The following is a 19,243-nucleotide window of genomic DNA, read 5'->3' as shown; positions in this document are numbered from 1 at the left end:
AACTTCACTGTTTTCTGTAAAGCTCTGTGGCGGTACCTGAAACAAACACCATTAGTGTCTTGGCTTCTGTACAAATTATTTATGCATAGTGGAAATATGCTATATCATCTTTAAGCTTTATTTGACATGTTGTAGTGTACAAAATAGTAATGGATTCTTATTTGCTTGCTGTAAGTATGGAAGTTTTCAGTAATTTAATTTTCATTTGTATTGAGGTACTAAGGAGTGAAGTTAATGTTTAAATATCTCTCAAAACACCTTTGCAGCGTTAGTCGCTGGTCTCTTCCTGCCCTTTATTATGGGAAACAAATGGGCTGATGATGGGAACGGTACGTGGCTACCTTCACCAGCTCAGATTTCCTGCCTCAATTAAGCAGGATACTTTTGGGACTCACTTCATCCCAGTCTTATCAACATTTTGCAAAGTACTGCTCTCTGTGTCTCAAAAGAGTAGGTCTGCGAGTGTATCTCAACTTTGATATTTGTGACGCCCAAGCTGAGTGACCTGCCTAGTTTCATCTTCTGGGACTGGGAGTTTATGTAAACCTCACAACTTTTTGAGTTTTAATAAATTCTATAAATCACGTTTTCCAAAATTTTCAGCAGTTTGCTGTGTTTGCTCTTCAAGGAAAAAATCTACGTTGGAGTCATCCATGCCATTAATAGTAGATGTTATACAGACCCAGTGCTGTGATGTGATATGGACAGAAAGACCCATATGTCTCTTAAATGCCTGGGGAGCTTTGCATTAGGCTGTGGGATTCAGATGCATAGATTAACTTGCTGGATTGATGGCCTGGTGTGTAATGTGAGCATATAGAAGAAATAAACTCTATTCAGTTATATAAAATCCTCTTTAATTTTAACGACAGCCATTAAGTCTTACTCCTTTTTATTGTTTCTAAAAATTGTTTCCATAGGAAATTTTGGGAAAGGTTTATTGCCCTATGTCATGAGAATGAAAGTCTTCACGGTATCACATTTGAACAGATAAAAGCTCAGTTGGAAGCTTTGGAGTTAAAGAAAACGTATGTGTTGAACCCGCTGGCTCCTGAGTTTATCCCCCGGGCTCTTCGCCATCAGCACTCAGCAAATACCACCAAACAGCAGCAGTCGCCACCAAAGGTAAAGGTTCACTGCTAATGAATTATGTCAGGAATTGAATATAGAAGTGGCTGCTGAGGAATGATATAAACGGTTTATTGGACAAGCTGTTGTTTTAAAATGGCATCTGTGCAATTAGGTATCAGTGCAAATTCAGAAAGGATCCTCAGCAATTTCAAATGAAGGTTCTGCTCTTCGTTATCTCACAATGTTTAGCAATACTTTGGGATTGGTCAGGCTGGAGGTCCTACTAAAATATAAGCCTGGGGTCACTTTGGCTTGTTCACAGACTGTTTAATGGCACTGAATAACTCCTGTCATGGATCTTGGCCTCATGGTTAAAAAAAGCCAGTGCAAAACTCAATGCCAAGCAGCCTGCACTCAGACTCAAGCAACGTGTGGACACAACAGTCCCAGGGAGTAAACCAAATAAGAGCCAGAAGTTACTTGGTATTTTCCGTAACTTGGCATTTTAACAGGTTATATCATTTAAAAGAAATTTTCACCACAGAGTTTTTGACAGCACAGAAAGGGAAGCTTTCCCTTTGGCAGTCCTTCCTCAAAGAGATTTTTGTGTTTCTTCGTCTCTTTGAAATGAACACCATCTTTCTCAAGCAGCTAGCGATGTGTCAAAACACTAGGCTTAGAGAAACCCTCAAATTAAAAACTTATTGTTGTCTTAAATAGTCATTTCTGCTCGCTCATTGTTCATGAGTGCTTCACCAATTAATGCATTTTAATAATAAAACCAGAATATATTAGTGTTCCCTATAGCAAAATGAAAATATTTGAAAATGAAGGTATTCTTTATTTTTTTTAAAAAAAGGCACAGAGCACTTGCAAATAGTTCTGTACATTTTTCACCCAGTTTGATAGTAAACTAAGCACATGTGCTGTAGCAATGAGAAGACATACTTTCAAACTGCCACTTCAAATCTGAAGTGTTGTAACCACCTGTATCATAATTATGCTGAAATCTCTTCTCTCTGAATGTAATTGACAGCTAGTGTGTGGAATGGCAGAATTAAAGTGAGCAGGCAATGCTCAAAACACACAGAAAATGGTTATGATAAGCAGCAATACACTTTGCTGAACTTTTAAAAGCATTTTAAAAGATTTTCTAACTTTTAAAAGTTTTGCTCATTTTAGGCTCTCTACATACGATTTTTAGCATTAAGGTGCAAAAGGCTTAAAATCTGTTGCTGATGTGTTCTACACTGGAAAAATGAGAGGAACAGCCTCCAAATAGGATGTTGTGTGGAGAGTTTATGGACATCCGCGCAGCTCAGGGCTTAGTTTGATATATACTGAAATAAGATATTGCAAGAACAGCACCTTATGCAGCAGAATTGTTCGTGAACTCATTTAGAGTTATAAAGAACCTTTATTATTATTTGTTTAGATTTTTTTAAAAGAACACACGTTTCAGTCCTGTCACTGTCACTCTCTGAGCACCAGACAGCAGTGGGATATTGGCCTGCCCTGGACGGCTGCGATGGGTGGCAGAGGGACAGTGCAAGTGCACAGGCCGAGGGAGTTTGGTGAGCGCAGCCCATACTGATGTGGATGTTGTGCATGGTGATGCTGCTACCACAGGGTAGTCAGCACACAGCAAATGGGGCTCTCAATCTGTACAGCTCTTCTACCTGCTGCTGGCTGCCTGTGCTCTGGCTTTGGCCAGGATTCAGACCCTCGATTGAGATAAGTCAGTGCCCTCAACACTTCAGCTTGTCACTTAGCTCTCAGTTTCGATTTAGTTTGAGTGAATAAAGAGGATGCTTTTATTTAAGGAATGTAATGAAAAGTAATTCTTACTTTATTTTCCAATAATTCACTTTAAAAAGGAGGGGGGGCGGAATTCAGAGACGATCTATTTAATCTAGTTTATATATGAGTTTATGTATGAGTCAGCATTGTCACACCACCTGTCTATGTACCTTAACTAATTTGCTCAAGCCACTGGAAAACTGCCTTGGATTTTCTCCTGGGAGAGGAAAGTTTTGCAGCATCAAAGGCTTTTAAAATTTATTTTAAAATTGTGAATGTATTTAGGTCTAGATTAAGCAAGCATTCCCATTCTGCAAATGACTCTAAGAGCATATGATATTTGAATATGTGCTCACATTTTATGAATATTAACTGTTTAGTTGCTGCCGTAAACTCATGAGAGCATAGGAGGAATAACTCAGTGCCACTGACCTCCTTTCTCATGTACAGTTCACCCAGGAAAAGCAGGTTCCCCAGAGGACTCTCGTCCTTGTCTCTACTACACATTTTGGGTAGCAGTCGCCAAGGCCTAAAAATGCAGAGGCAGATACAGATGAGATAGGGAGGCAATTGCAAAGGAGGCTGGAGGAGTAAAGTAAAACTGGTGCCTGCTGCTTTGCATCCAAGATTTAGCTGGAACCTGGAGGAATGACTGGATCCTCCTTCCAAGGTTGGTACTGGGTGCTGCTCTAAAAATCTGAGACAGCAGGTGATAAACAAATGAGAAGGACAACCCAAAGCAGCTCACTGGAACTGTTCTTGTGTCTTTGAACAGGCCTTAGTGAGTGAAGGTGAACAGAGAGCCCTGCAGGGAAGGAATGTTGGCTTAATTGAGTTAGTAGCACTTAATAGCCAGCTTTGTGAATTGGAATCGGACAGTTAAATGCATAAGGATAAAATGTTTAGCTTAACTGCTTTCAAATCCTACTTTGTATTTAATTCAATTACTTTGCTCGGTTGAAGTAAAAATATCTTGCTTTAACTTAAGTCTGCAAAACCTCACTGTTATTATTTTTCCCTTTGAAGGGCAAAGTCCACCATCATAACCAGAATGACCATTTCCCGCCCGATGGAATTGGTAAGTGCCTGCTGTTGCTGGAGGAAGTTCTCCGAACTTGCATGGATTTGACTTTAGTAAAGTACATAGTAATTCGACATGGACTGAGTATCTGGTCTGTTTTCTGACAGCCATTTACTTCTTGTGTGCATTTGGGAAACAGAATACAAGCTGGTAAATAGACAGTAGGTATTTCCCAGGCTCTCTTTCCTTTTGCAGGTGTTGGGCACAGTGATTTTAGAGCCTTATCACAGTCCAGGCACTGGCTTGTTAAAAATGATTTTGTTTGAAATTCATTATATAAAATACTAGCCCAGTATATTTACACTATAAAAGTTGAAATGTTATAGTGCCTGTGCTGTTATATGTTTTGGACCTATATTGTGCTTTCACATATCACATATTGTTGGCAGTACTTTTGCAAGGTAACATCTAACAGCTTAGTGCTTTTGTTGTTGTTAATTTAAAAGGCCTTCATTTAAAGCTCATCTTCCCTCGTAAAGAAAGGAGGATAGTTCTGTGTGACTGTTGGCTTGTTTTATTGGTTTGAGATGCTCTTTCATTAATACAGTTACCAGCTACCTGTTTCTCTGTATCTCAACTCCTATTTTCTCCCTTTTCAAATTTCTGAAATGACATACAGGATTTGTTCTGTGATTAGGCCATTTTCTATCAGACCTATCCTGTAATGAGATTTGCCCTCATGCTTTGTAAAGAGAGTTGCTATTAGAATTAAAAAGGGAAACAAAAGAAATAGATGGTCTTCATATTCTTTTTCTATTTATATCTTCTTTATTTTTCAGTTCAGCCCAACCCTTCTGTCCTAATTGGAAATCCTATCCGAGCATATACTCCTCCCCCTCCTCCTCTGGGACCTCACCCCAACCTGGGGAAATCTCCAAGTCCTGTTCAAAGGATAGATCCACACACTGGGACAAGTATTCTCTATGTACCTGCTGTCTATGGAGGAAACATGGTCATGTCTGTGCCTTTGCCTGTAAGAATTCTGTGTTTTTTTTTTTTTTCTTTGTCCATTTATTGTACGTATAAAAATGAATGCTGAGATCAGTTAGTGAATATTTTACAAAGTTTTCCAGATCTTCAGTTCAAATACCTGGGCTTAGCTACCTCTAGGAGTGACTGTACAGAAGGCGACCAGTAAATGAAGACTTAAAATGGAGCTCCCAGAAACAATAGTAGACACTCTAAAAGCAATTTCATGTTAATGCAGTTTGGTGGTGTTTTTCAGCTGTAGGTGTAGGCACACCAGTGAGGTCTGTCCCATCTGACTTGAGACTTGAGAATTAATTGCCTAGTCGACATCTTAGTCACTGGGGAGGCATAGGCAATTCTGACAAAGCTTATTTCTCTTTATTGACTTCATACAGTCTAAATGAGCAGCTTTGATCATAGGTAGCTGAATGTAACATGTTTGAAGTGATGTGAAGAATAATGGGATGGTTTCCCCTTCCAGAACATCACTGTGAAGCAAATTCCTGTCTGATTACTTGCTCTGTGGCACTTAAGAACACAATGAAGACCTTAAGAGACCTTAATCAGGCCTTTTAGGCTACAGTTATATGTGGAATTTTGTACTGCAAATAAAGCTGTCCCATCAAAACTTAACGCAAGTTAAAGACACAGTCTTGGATTTACTTCTGATATGGAGTCACATATTCCAAGAAGAAAGCAAGGAGGAAAGACAGAGGCTATAGAAGTAACCATGGGTTGGAGTAACATGATTCTACAGGATTCTTGAAAACTTTAGGGAAGATATTCAACCCATGCATGGTTGTATATGGATATGCCCTCCAGAATCCTAAGCATCTGCTTAGAGTTCTGCTTAGTTCATTTGTCGTCTTAATAGTTGCAGTCATCTTCTCTGGCAGGTTAGTTTAGGGTTGCTGTGCAGGGACCTGCTGCTAAGAACTCCTGTTTCAGCTGATGTCCTCGATCAGCTGGCAGCAATAGATTGGCTTTCTTTGCTAGGTCAAGTAATTCTCCTTTTTCCTAGCTTACTGGAAATCTGAATTTGATGGATAAATTTACATGCAGTGAGAAGGCCAGCAGCTGTATCTTCATGCTTGCTTGCATTATATTAATATCAAACCAAGATAATATAGAGATTTCTTTTTTATTTTTAAGAGATAATGTATTTTTATATGTTTCCAGTCAAAATAAATGTATGAAAAATAAGTATTTTAAGCTCACCTTCCCTGAGGATGGATTTTTAAATGATAAAGTGGTAAGAATGAGGTACTAATGAGATGTCTTCCTTTAGAAAGAAACTTATTGGAGATGATGTGAGATTGTACTGATGGAATAGTGGCCTAGAGCTAAAGTTCAAAGTGCGCATTTCAAGGACAAATACTAATTTTAAAAAAGAATTGCTTGGAAGATGTTTGCTTAAAACGAGTAGGAATTAAAATATGATTATGTTCATGTAATATAAAATTATTTCTTTTTGATCTATTTTATTTAATTTCACCCACTTCTATTTGTTTAGAAGAGAATTGAATATAAAATCTGTTGAATAGAATTTGTTCATCAATCTTTTCTCTTTTTTTCTTGAAAACGCTGAAACAAGCGTGGTGGGTGTCCTCCTGGCATTTCTGCCCTGGGGAGTCCTCCAGAATCTTCCCCTGTGTTGTCCCTTGCTGCCAGGCCTGTCCTTAGTGCTGTCCCTTTCCAGCACTGCCTGCAGCCGTGTGTCAGTGTCAGGCCATCTGATGTATGGATGACTTCTGGGTAGCAATCTCATATCAATGTGCTTATCACTTTACTTCCTTTAATGCACCTTGACAGACAGCATCTTTTTTATTTTATTTTTATTATGTAGGTACCATGGACGGGGTATCAGGGTAGGTTTGCAGTTGACCCTCGAATCATTACTCATCAAGCAGCTATGGCATATAACATGAACCTGTTACAGGCACATGGGCGGGGGTCCCCTATACCCTATGGCCTGGGACATCACTCACCAGTTAGCATAGGACAACAGCAGCAGCTTCAGCATCAGGACAAGGAGCAACATGAACAAAGTCGAAATGGTGAGTCCTTGAAATTCCAGGGCAAAGTCCTTTCACTTTGAATAAGTTTAAAATTGCAGTGGGAAATTATGCAAAGGGTTGTTTTGTGCTTTTTCCATTTAAACAGAGGGATCTGTGAAAGTTTAAGAGGTTGAGGAAATAAATGATGTTTAGCCATAATAGAATATCTAAGATAGTGTGATGTTCAGAGGAGGGACGTACTGGGAGGCGGTGTAGGGGGCTTGGGTTTGGGCTGCTTCTGCTCTGCGCTCCAGTGATTGCTATTGTTGCAGTGAAGTTAAGAACTACATAGTGATGATTAATGCACAAAGCACGGAGATTAAGGGAAAAGCTTTATTTGGGTAAATTATATTAACTTGCTCTATTATTCTGTAACTGCTGTTTTGATAACTATTCTTTCCAGTGTCTGATGAAACAAAGAAAAAATATTTTTTTTCCATTGAAACTAGTTAGTTAATTTGCTAAATATTTTTAGGTAAAAGTGAAAACAGTTCTGGACCTGAAATCAGTAAAATTCGGACACCCGAAAAGAAACCTGTGGAATCCAAACAGGTTGGTTTGCTTTGTTGGTTTTTCTTTAATATTCCCTCTGTTCTAGGTATTCTTCTCTTCTTTTTGAGAAGAGATGCTCTCCATCTCTCTGAGTCCTCACATACCTATGTTTTATTCCTTTTTATCAAAGACTTCCTGTCATAGTTACATTTCTATTCCATGACAAAACATCAGTACTGCTCTCTAATATGTATTGAGTGACCTTAGGTCCCTTCTCTTCTTGCCCAGGGTTGAAGTTAAAGTTAATAGTCTAGAATTGACTTTTTAAACCCTTTATTGAGGTAAACACCAATTGCTGGGGTTTTCACTGACAAATAAGTGTTTGCAAAAAGCCTTTTGTTCTTAAACTGTTTTAAAATTGTATTAGTTTGTACATAGTAAGCCTATACCTGACATAAAACAGAACCGTAGTGTCTTTTGAATGTTAGGAATTAGTGGAAATTTCAATTAAAATGCTGCATGACTAGAGATAAACAATCTGCCAGGAAGGAAGAGGAACAAGAGAAGAGGCTTATAATGACTGTAGACTGTAGAGTATTAAACTTATGGATGGAGATGCAAATGAGTAAAAGGAGTGATAATCTAAAATGGACAAGTAGAGGATTACTTTTTCTTTTAAATACCTGGTGTCAGTGTCCTAGAAATGAAAACAATAGCCTTGAGGCTTAACAGTTGCATGTAATTAGCTAAATTAGAGAAGATCATAAGATGATCTCTGCAATAGCAGTGGTTGCAGAATGAAACTTGGTGGTGGCAGTGTTCAGTTCACATATAGAAGCCTGAAGAGAAAATATTCGGTATTTTTTCTTAGTTTTCAGTGAATAGAATAGTGGTAATAGAATTAGTTACAAGAGAGGAAAATATCAAAGTCAAGAGTGAACATGAAGGAATTAAAGTTGATTCAGACTCCTGCAGAATATGTTTGTTTTTAAATAAAGGAGTGGTTCTAAGATATTTAACATTGCCCTCCTCACCCCACACAAGTCTTATAAACTTTATTCATTGTTAAATGAATTTATTCATTACTGTCATGGTTTTTGCCTTTTCTTTTTTTTTTTTTTTTTGGTAGATTTTCAAGTTTTTTCCCTCCTTTCTTTCTAGGTTGACTTAGAAGCAAATTCTCAGAACAGAAGCCCGGAGTCACGTTCCAGTGCTGGTTATCCTAATGCTAAATTTCATCGCAAAGATAATCTTAACCCCAGGCAGCTGAATCTCCATCTCACCCCTCCCCACTCCCAATATGCAGTTCCCAATCGCCACTTCCAGCATCTGTCACAGATACCAAGGCAGCCATATCCTCTGCAACAGCAGCAAAACCTTTTAAGTCAGCAACAAAATCATTTACCTGAACAGCAAACCCAGTTGCCACCCCAGCAAAGCCAGGTAGTTCAGCAGCATAATCATTTGAATCAGCAGCCTCCACAGCCTTCGCAGCTTTCCCCTGCTTACCAGGCAGGGCCCAGCCAGTCTTTTTTTAATAACCCAGTTCCCCACCGACCACATTCTCCTGCTGTAGATGCAGTGATTTCAGAGCAACACCCCCCACCTATGTTACAAGAAGTCACTAATCCTTTGAGGCCTATTGCACCGCACAACCCGGTTCTGCCAGCCCACTTGAACAACTTCATTGAAGAGAATCCAGCAGGAATGCCCATAGGAGACACTCTAGGTAGGTGACCCTTCTTTTAGTGAAATTCAGACTCTGCAGTTCTAATTACCCTGAAGTGAAACTGAAGGAGGTATTTACCTTTCCAGGCATATTGCTGTGAATTGGGTCATTCTTGGGTTAGTTTCCATAAGTAATGTCATTGAGCATAATTTTCTGCTTAAGGCATGTTTGAATATTCAACACTTTATTAAAAGATTCATGTTTATAGGATTTTCTGTATCATTTAAACAACCAGGTTATGCACTGAAATGCAGTTCATATATAATAGGCCCTGAAATATACTGTAAAAAAGTTTTTAGTTTTTTGGTTGTTTTTGACATCAACAGCTTTAATAAACATTAGGTAATTTTTAAAACTCTTTTTTTGCAGATCGTATGCATGGAAATGTAGCTTTGGAAACAATAAGGCAGCAGCAACAAGCCAGGTTACAGCAGTGGAATGAACACAACGCCTATCTCAGCCAAGGCAGCATTCCATATCCACACCATCACCATCCCCACCTACCGCATCTTCCCCAGCAGCCCATGGGATTGCATCAGCAGCAGCAAGTGAAGGCAAACTGGAAACTTGCCACTAACCCAGAAGATGAAACAGAGGCAACATATACAAGGTATTCCTTTACCAAACCCTCAGTGTTTCTATAAAATTGAACAGAGGCACGTTATCTATAACTTAAAGGTACTACAAAGTCCTGCAGTTGTTGTGAGGGTTAAAACGGTAGGTAGGTGTGTTATGTGCTATTCTGTTAGCATGATGGATAGTAAAGGTGTACTGGGAAATAACAGATTTATGGAGTTTCTCAGTGCTTTATTTATGGAATAGGAAATGGATAGAGAGAACCTTGTAGTGTTTATAAAAAAGCATCTGAGTGTAGTTTAAAGCGTGTTGAGAATTCTTCAAATTGAATTAGCAATAAAAGTAGCAGTATTAGAATTCTATGCTTACAAAAGCAAAGCACAACAAATGCCTCCCTCCCAGCACTCTTTCCCAGTGAAGCCTAAATTTTTCTTCACTTTCAAAAAGCTTTTGCTGGTTTAAAAAAATGTGCTTAGTTTTGAGATGGAGAGTTAGAAGACAGAAATGAAGCTGTTGAACATAAAGAGGTAAATGGATCTTGTGAATAAAGCTGACAATCACATACGTTTTAAAGACTAGATTTTAAAATTTTCTCTGATTACTGTCAGCTTCCACTATGCTTATTTTACATCTGAGCTGTTGTGGTAAAGCCTCCAAATGCTTTCTTATCTGATTCCATAATGTTCTGAATTGAACATTCTCAACCTTCTGAAGTTGGGACATATATTCTACAAACGAGGGAAATCCTGGATTGTTCTGTTCTTTTGCCTTCTAAGGAGTTAAAGTTTTCTTTAACTGCTTTTAAGTTTTTCACTTGTGTAATAAAGTCAGAAATTCTTAGTTGTCTCTTAAGAGATAACAAAAACTTGATTCTTATGACTGAAAAGCAAATCTCGAGTTCTTAAAACTTTGAGATGATTCAGGTAGGTATTTCATCCAATTAATCCTCTTGTGCCTAATTTTTGACTGCTCACAGTCATATCCTTTGAAGTTGGGGTCAGTAAGCTCAAAGATGATATTTAAATTGAAATTCAGTGTTTTGTGCTTTAAGTTTTCTCAGCCTCAAAAAGAGTGGATTTTTAGCAAAACGACTTTTTTTTTTTTTTTCCGTGATAACATTTTTTTTTTTTTTTCTGTCAATACAGATTCCAGGATTTGCTCAGAGAACTGTCACACCGTGATCAAAGTGAAAGTCGGGACTTAGCTGAAATGCCACCCCCTCAGTCAAGACTGTTGCAATATAGACAAGTTCAGCCCAGAAGCCCACCAGCACTCCCTTCTCCTTCCTGCAACTCTAATCACAGCGGTCACTTTCCTAACTTCCCAGAAAACAACAGAGACATTGAAATACCCAATAACCCAGCATTTCAGCAGCATTTACCCCAAATATACAATCCCCCTTTCTCAATGCCATCTGAACATATAACCCCATCTCCCTTGAAATACCTGCAACCTGATGGATCATGGACTTATGCTAACCTACAGCAGAATCACCTAATGGGGCAGGGCTTTCATTATGGTATACCTCCATTGCCCCATAGATCACAACAAAACCCTTTTATACAAATACAGAATCATCAGCATGCAGTTGGTCAGGAGCCATTTCATCCACTCACATCTCGAGCAGTATCTGCTTCTTCGCTCCACAGCTTAGAAGAGGTAGGGGGTTTTTGTCTACTTATGCATGTGTGGTGTCATTTTGTTATGAAGTTATGTTTTGAAATGATCAAGAGTGCAAAATACCTCACGTATTAAAAACTCCTGTTGGAAATTCCTTTGAGGTAAAATTTTTCTGTATGTCTTCTCAGTTCATTCTGTGTACAGCTGCAGCTCTCATCCCTGCAGGTGCCACATTTTCTGCACTAAGTGGTAGGTCTCAGCTTTCAGAAGGTTACTCAGAAGTTTTTGTAGTTGTTGGTCAGATATCTGGTCATTGTTTACCTCGAGTGCAATGTTCCAGGTGAAAACATTTTAAATGCCTTGCTGGAAAGTCAGTTTGAACCAGCTGTCCAGTTGGCTCAGTATTAAAACAGGGCGCGGATGGCTGTGTTACTTGTCATACTACTTTGCTTCTGTCTTAAATTAGTTGCTTTTTCGTGGTAAAAAATCCAATATAGTAAATCCCACCTAGCCTGACCTGACTCACTGTAAAGCCCTCTTTTGGGGGAACTCAGAGTTTGGCCAGCAGTGCAGAGATACCCATCTGTGCAGCAGGAAGAGGGGTCCAGCCCAAACCCTGTGGCACCAGGGCCGGCTCCGTCGCTGGCGGTCGCTGCGAGCCAGAGATCCGGGTACGGGCTGGGACCGTGCGAGCGAGTACAGCTGGCTCACGTCGGGCTCTGAACAGGAATTAGTATTCCCTCCTCGAAAGCAGAATGCTAAGGGGTGGGAGATGCGGACATTTAGTTATATGCAGACAACAGCCAGGTTGTGCTGCAAGAATGCTGGAATTAATACTCGGGTAATTTTAAACCACTGCATGTGATCCAGTATTTCTACGTAAAGTTAAGTGGTGTTTGTCTTGTGATAAATTTTTCTAGGTTTCTGCACTAGCTGTGGCATCTTTGCTCATCAGTTTCCCATATAATACATATTTCATTGTCTTTTGATTTTTGGAAGTAGAAAAGATCTTACTTTTTATGTGTCTGAGTGAAACATCTGAAATTGAATTCCACTGTATTTTACAAATTTCTGTCTTTTACAGATTCAGAGAGGTTAACAGAGTCCTCAAAGTCCTAGCTAGAGCTCTAGTAAGATCTGGTTTTAGACATTTAGGAATTCTCTGTCTCAGTCCATTAAACCACACCACCTTGCATAAAATCTAATATTTTGTGACAACAGTTAATGCATCAGTACAGCGGGACATAAGAACAATGGCTCTTCAGCAGTAATAAACTAATAAATATTCCGACAGAGTTTCTGACAGCTCCTGCTATCTGAAGACAAATAGAGTGAGTCTTTATGTAATTAGTGCAAATTCATTTTAGTTCTTATTTCTCTTTCTTTTCCAAATATGTGACAGAAATGCCAAATGCTGTAAAAGTGACTTAGAAAGTTTCCAAGCGATCCAGTTCAACTAGTGGATAGAACTGAATACGTGAAGAAGTCAAAGCACAGTCTTAGTTGTGTTTTAACAGAGATTCCTCCTATGAGGCAGGTTTCAGTGAAGATGTAATAGCTGTTAGCATTTTAGAAATCATTTCAAATCCAGAATTTTATAATTAATTTCTATGTGACAGTACAAAACCATTGTTTTTGAAATGTATTCTGAAGTAATGTTTTTTTTTTTTTAGTTTAGGATACTTATAGGTAAGTAAAAGAATAAATAACCTTGTCAGACAACAGAGTGGTTAATTCACAAGCTACATAAGTTTAAGCAGCGTGAGATTTTGAACGCTGGTTAACTGGTATATTTTGAAGATGGGGTTCTTGACGCGTGCCCAGTGATTACAGGCTTTCAGAAGCCTCTCTGTCATGTTTAAACCCATTTAAATGCATTAAAAATAGGGATGCTGCAGATTTTACGAAATAAAATTTGTTACATGCAAGGTATAATGTCTTTGAAAGGATTGTGAATGGTTATTTATACCATCTGCCAGAGCTTTGTGTAACTGCATAAAGCCTCTATATGAATGTCGCTCACAGAAGTGTCCTGTTATCAAATATTGCAATATCCCTATAAATGGGCGCTAATGCGGCACCTTCTAATGCACCTTCAATTTCACTGTTAATCACCACTGGTAAGAAGAGCATTGTCCAAATCACCTTATTTTAAGTTGTGGTTAATTTTGTCTAAACCTGTAGGATTTCTTGCTTCAAGTTAAGCATGTTCTGAAATAATTTTGCGGCGAGGACCAAGAATGGTCTTTAAAACCACAAAGAGTTTGAGCAGGTATCTTTTAGTATAAAAGTGGAAAAACTTTAAAACTGCTAATAATTTCCTTTGATGTAATTTATAATAGAAAAGGACAAGCTAAGGACAGAAGATTGACAGTATATCGTATTTATTTTGAAACATTGTTGTCGTCTTTTCCATATTAAACTATTTCCTAGATCAGTATTTCTGAGTGTTTGCATGCAGATAGTCAAACCAGATTTCAACTGCAGATCAAAGGGAATACCAAACTTACTCTGTCTGGTCGGTACTTGCAAGTGTCCAGAACTTTGATAACTTCCTAATTGCTTATCAAAAATGTGAAATTACCCATTAAACTCAATAAAAAGGATACCTTTAGACTTTGATTTGGGCTGTAACTTCTGCTTGTTGTTTTTGTTTTTAATGTGTATCCTCAAGAGAAAGCGGTGACAGGAGTTCAAGTGTGTTTCCCTGATATATCATAATAATCTGGCAGCTGTAATGAGTTCTTACAATTTCTTTCATGCACTCTTTTTTTTGGCTTTCTTTTTTTTTGGATGATATAACAACAGCTATGGGGCAAGTTCTTTTGTATATGCGCGGCTAATTCTTAATGACATTTCATTAGGATGTTTACTTTTCCTTTTACCAAGTATAGATCTACTTCAATGGCTTTACCTTCATTTGCACTCTTCAGTGCAGAAGAAAGCGATAACTGATTCCTTTAAACAAACGAGTAAAATGAATGTCATGGGCTTGCCTTGAAATCTTGAGTAAGTTTAGTGGCTCCTTAAATCGGAGCTCTTGAAGACAGCAGGAACTCCTGCCCTTTTGATCTGCAGGAGCTGCAGGATTTATGGAAACAAGTAATTTCTGTGGCTTCAGCTGAAGTTCTTTTCATTATTCCTCTTGGGAGGACACACTTCACTGCGCATTGGTGCTGTGTGTACATATGCAGAAGGCAGCACACAGCTGGGAGAGCACACTCGCCCAGCCCTGCTGTACAAGCCCTTCATTTGTCCTTCGGGAAGTAAAAGCCAAAGATGCTGGGTGTTTTTCTCCCTCTGTCCTGATTTTGTTTCCCCTTGCTCCTGTATGTTTTTGTGTTCCCCTTACCTTGTTTGTAAATGCTGGGTATCTTTCTGCTCACGGTATTGGATGCAGAGATAAGAAGGTCGATGGGCAGATGAGCACTGAGGCAATGCAGTTGGAGCTGTGTGTGCCTTCTCTCAGCAATACGCCTGCAATATGTGCTTGTGTGCAGAGGATGCCTAGAAATGGGTTCGATTTTTTTCTATATGCAGTAAGTTTTTTGTTTGTTTAGTCAGACGTAATAGCAGGTAGATTTACATGTAAGGCTGTGGAAAAATAGCATAATACATGAATGAAAGGATTAAAAAGTCTTTTTTCTTTTTTTTCCTTGCAGTATGAACCAAGAGGACCAGGCAGGCCGTTGTACCAAAGAAGAATTTCCTCTAGTTCAGTCCAGGCTTGTTCTGAAGAATTAAGCACTCCTCAAGACAGTCTTGGTCAGTGTAAAGAGCTTCAGGACCACAGTACCCAGCCCTCTTTCAACTACTCGTCCCCTGAGCTGTGGGTGACCTCCTCCTCGGCCGCCCCCTTCCCAAACATTCCATGCAACGGCTCCGGCCCCGGTCCCAGCCCTGGCCCCGGCCGCCCCGCTCCACCCCGCGAGCTCCTTGGTAAGCACCCATGGGAAAGTGTTTTCTCTCTCCACAAAATATCTCCTCCTGCCTTCTCTTCAAATCTTGCAGCTAACTTCAGCAAGCCTCCCAAAAGTATTCCTTGTGTCGGCAGTTCAGTGGTCGATTACAGCAGTTGCATTTGCTGTATTTTCCCATTACTAGGATTTTGCTATGTTGCAGGTGTCTACTGAAGAATCCTGCTGAGCACGAGTAGTTCCTGTAGCCCAGACAGTCCTGCTGCTTAGGCTTCCCCCCGTCAAAAAGTAGTTCATGCCAGTAAATCACCATTTTTGTAGGTGCTGTGCTTTTTGCACTCACAGCTGCCTAGCTGTGCTGATCGCCTGTAAAGCCCAAGCGTTCCTCCACGCTAAGGTTTAGAGCCCAGTAGCTTCCGTGCTTCTGGCTGCTGTTGATTTTGATCCGTGACACGGAGCCGCTCCGAGCGGATCCAGGCATCGTTGCCTAGGAGTGAGCGATCCCAGCGCAGGGGCTGCCGCGTCTCGGGAGCCTTCGGGAGGCTCCGATTTACGGCGGGCGAGGAGGGGTGCTCAGCGCTGTCACGGGTCGGCCCGATTGAAATGGCAATATGAGAGCTGGATTTGCAGCCCACTGTCCTTCTGCTTAAGGAAGAAACAGCTTTTATTCCTTATGTGTAGTTAAAGCTTTTTCTCTATTAGATACCTTAGCAACATGGAATTTCCACCTTTGGTCCTGCTTGTCATTAGCTGGCTTCTTTTGAGTATGAAACTTTTATTATTTCTGGGCTTTTTCTTTTCTGAATTTTTATAAAAAAGAACTGGTGCAACCCCTCCAGTGAGAAACAAACTTTTTTTTTTTTTTTTTTTTTTTACCCTTTTGTAGTCATTTGAAAGTACATTCTTGTATGTTCACTTTAAAAACAACACTATAAAGACTGAAATAATTATACAATATATCCAGCTCCTAGACTATAGTAGATATAAAGTATACATGCACTCTGGAGTGGAGTTTCTTTATATAAGACGGTAGAATTTCCAAGAAAAAGTAAGATAGTTCATTAGGATTTGGGAAATTCACTTGGAAGTGGCTTTATATATATGGTTGAAAGCATATTTTTTTCCAGTAGTTACAGGAGTTGTTAAATAAGGAGCAAGAACGTATCAATTAGCAGGAATGCCTTCGGACTAAAATAGTGATAATGAGCTGGGTGGCAGGCAGCAGCCTGGGTTTCCCTTTGGGAATGGATTCTGCATGCTGCTGTAAATTCCAATTTTGGCCCATTAAGGTATGAAGCAAGCAGAATGAAGCACTCGGTGCTGTCTGGGTGGATCCTGGATTTCGGTTGCAATGGATCCGCTCGGGAAGCCGCTTCCCTCCGTGCTGCCCGCGCAGAGCTGCGTGCTCAGAGGCTCTGAGCGCGGGTGCGGGCGCTTAGTGCTGCTCGTCCTCCGGTCGCGCTCGCTTAGCTGAACCGTGTCTGCTCCTCCCGCAGCGCCGCCGAAGGCAGCGAAAGCCGCCGAGGAGCACCTGAAGGCCGAGCCCATCCCGCTCTCCAACTCCTTCAACTACAGCGTCCTGCAGCATCTCGGCCAGTTCCCGCCGCTGCTGCCCAACAAGCAGCTCGCCGAGTCGCACGGCAGCAGCCCGGCGCCCGCGGGCGCCGCCAAGCCCGCCATGTCGTACGCGAGCGCCCTGCGCGCCCCGCCGAAGCCCAAGGCCCCTCCGGAGCAGGCAAAAAAGAATAGCGACCCCCTGTCCCTGTTCCAGGAGCTTAGCCTAGGTAGCTCATCAGGTAGCAATGGCTTTTACTCCTATTTTAAATAACCAGAATATTTTTTTTAGAGAGAATTTAATTTTTATTTGTGTCGGTAGATCTAAGGTAGTTGGGGCTTCACCTGTAGTTGCAAATATTCCCTTTGTTTATATTAGTAAATATATCCTCACTTAATTGCTTTGCTGCTAGACTTTCAACTAATTTTTTTTAATTATATTCCATTATTTTGCTTTTTCTTTTTTTTTTTCTTGATGTGGGTCGGATTTTTTGGAAGCTCTTCTGTAGGAAAAAAAAACCACACACGTTATTTTTTAATTTTTGTAATGTTACCAATGTGTTGCATTAAACTAGCAGCTGAGAGGTTACCTGTGCAACTTAAAGGAAAAAAAGAAAAAAAAAAAAAAGAAAAAAAAAAGGAAAAAAAAAAGTGAAAAAAAGGAAAAAAAGAAAAAAAAGAAAAAAGTTTGTCTAAACTGTATTTAAAAAGATTGTAAGTAGCATTTACATTTATTCAATAACATTAGCATACTATGCTGGGTTTCTGTACCAGAAATGGCCAGTTAATGTAAAAATGTATGTTATTTCTGCTTAAATTCATTTAATTCTTCTTCTTCTTTTTTTTTTTTTTTTTTTTAATAAAGATGCAGCATCTTTTAAATTCAGTTTTATCAGCTTTTTTGTGAAGGGATGCTGCATTCTCAGACTTTTATAGTTTTAGATTCTGTATGATGTGGTATTGTATTTTCCATCCACTGTAGGGTAAAGTAAAGGCATTCTTTGCAGACACCTATGCCATTGTTTGGAAACATTCAGATAAAAAGTATTGGTATACTTTAAAAATAAATAAAAAAATACTCTACATTTTATTTTTGGACAAGCTAGTAATATAAGCTTGTTTGAAAAGTTAATTTGATAGGTTTTTTAAATGAATCATGAAGCTGAAAATAAATTTTTAGGTATGTTGGTGCTTAGTAGATTTAATAACTATTTTAAAAAAATGCGTGAATTTAGTAAAATACTTTTTTGTTTGTTTGTTTTATTTTTTTCACTATGCATGTGTAAATGTTTGTAATCTGGCTTTTTCCTCCCCCCTTCTCCAGTGGTATAAAGAATTGTGCCGCTTTAATTTTTTTTTTCCGGTAAAATTTTGGTACATTATTTGATGTTTACATTAAAATGTGACATTATACAAGGAAATTCAGATATTTTGCTAACTGTTTTGTTTGAGGAACACCATTAAAGAAGAGATTTAATGTTTGTCAAAGCTGCATCCAAATTAATCTAAATCTGTGCGGGATAATGGCTTTCAGGTTGTTAAGTATATGAGTTCTGCCAAGTTCTCCACAAACCTGGCCCTTTACATGGTAAAGATATTATTTAAAAAAAAAAGAGAAAAAAAAAAGAAAAAAAAAAAGAAATCTATGGGGTATGTAAAAATTAAAGAAACAAGTGTGAGTGGAGACTTGGAAGATAAATGTTGTCCTTAAAGGACTCTGCTCTTGCACACTCTTCATACTTCTGCAGCTGGGGATTTAGAGAAGGGGGGTTTTGTATAGTTTCTCCAGAAAAGTAGTCCTCCTTTTACACTTGAAGATATAACTTTAAATCCGAGAAATATTTAATTTTTACTGGGTCTGGGCCGGGTGTATTTACAATGTTCCTCCATTTATTACATGCAAGAATTTAAAATTTTAGAGCTGTGTGGGGTGATTTTCGATCTGTACAGCTGTCCATGGGGTACCTTACTAATGTGCAGTGGCTGCTGCTGTATTCAATCAGATTTTTGCTCTGGTTACAATCAGTTTTTCTGCATTTGGCTTCATGTTGTGAGGTAAGGGTCTTTGCATAATAAGGTTGATTTAAACTCAGTACACTGCAGAGGTTTGCATATAAATTTTTTATTATAAATCTTTGCTGGTTCATGGTTCAGAAACTTATCTGAAAAACAATTTTCTCTTTTTTTTTTTTTTTTTTCTTCTTTTATTTTGCTGTGAAGAAAAAGATGCATAACTGGTTAATTTATTTCCTAATGTTTAAACCAAACGAGAGATGCTGGGGGAGGAGAAAGCCCCTGCCCGTTACCGCTTAGCACTTCAGCATCGCATCTAGAGCACCCAAAACGAGCAAAGGCCAAAGTGTGCACGGCGGGAGCG

The 19,243-nt window shown here is 39.2% G+C and overlaps 1 protein-coding gene across 4 annotated transcripts in view; it reads left to right on the top strand.

Annotated features, from left to right (window-relative positions):
* The window catches only part of HELZ (helicase with zinc finger), a 79,286-nt gene extending 60,283 nt beyond the window's left edge, over positions 1–19,003 (top strand). For all 4 annotated transcript variants that reach the window (XM_088537708.1, XM_088537701.1, XM_088537694.1 and 1 more), the window contains 10 exons: positions 921–1,125; positions 3,898–3,949; positions 4,732–4,925; positions 6,768–6,978; positions 7,454–7,530; positions 8,632–9,199; positions 9,569–9,809; positions 10,921–11,434; positions 15,058–15,334; positions 16,809–19,003. In XM_088537708.1, coding sequence (XP_088393834.1) covers positions 921–1,125; positions 3,898–3,949; positions 4,732–4,925; positions 6,768–6,978; positions 7,454–7,530; positions 8,632–9,199; positions 9,569–9,809; positions 10,921–11,434; positions 15,058–15,334; positions 16,809–17,140 — 2,671 coding nt within the window. In that variant the 3' untranslated portion in view covers positions 17,141–19,003. The remainder of the gene's footprint in view (positions 1–920; positions 1,126–3,897; positions 3,950–4,731; positions 4,926–6,767; positions 6,979–7,453; positions 7,531–8,631; positions 9,200–9,568; positions 9,810–10,920; positions 11,435–15,057; positions 15,335–16,808) is intronic.
* The last annotated feature ends 240 nt before the right edge of the window (positions 19,004–19,243 follow it).

Source organism: Tinamus guttatus, unplaced genomic scaffold, assembly GCF_059628265.1.
Source record: "Tinamus guttatus ecotype Peru unplaced genomic scaffold, ASM5962826v1 Tinamus_guttatus_pri_ptg000045l, whole genome shotgun sequence".
Lineage (NCBI taxonomy): Eukaryota > Metazoa > Chordata > Aves > Tinamiformes > Tinamidae > Tinamus > Tinamus guttatus.
The sequence above is the reverse complement of the archived record's forward strand: the minus strand, read 5'-3'. Positions and strand labels throughout refer to the sequence as shown.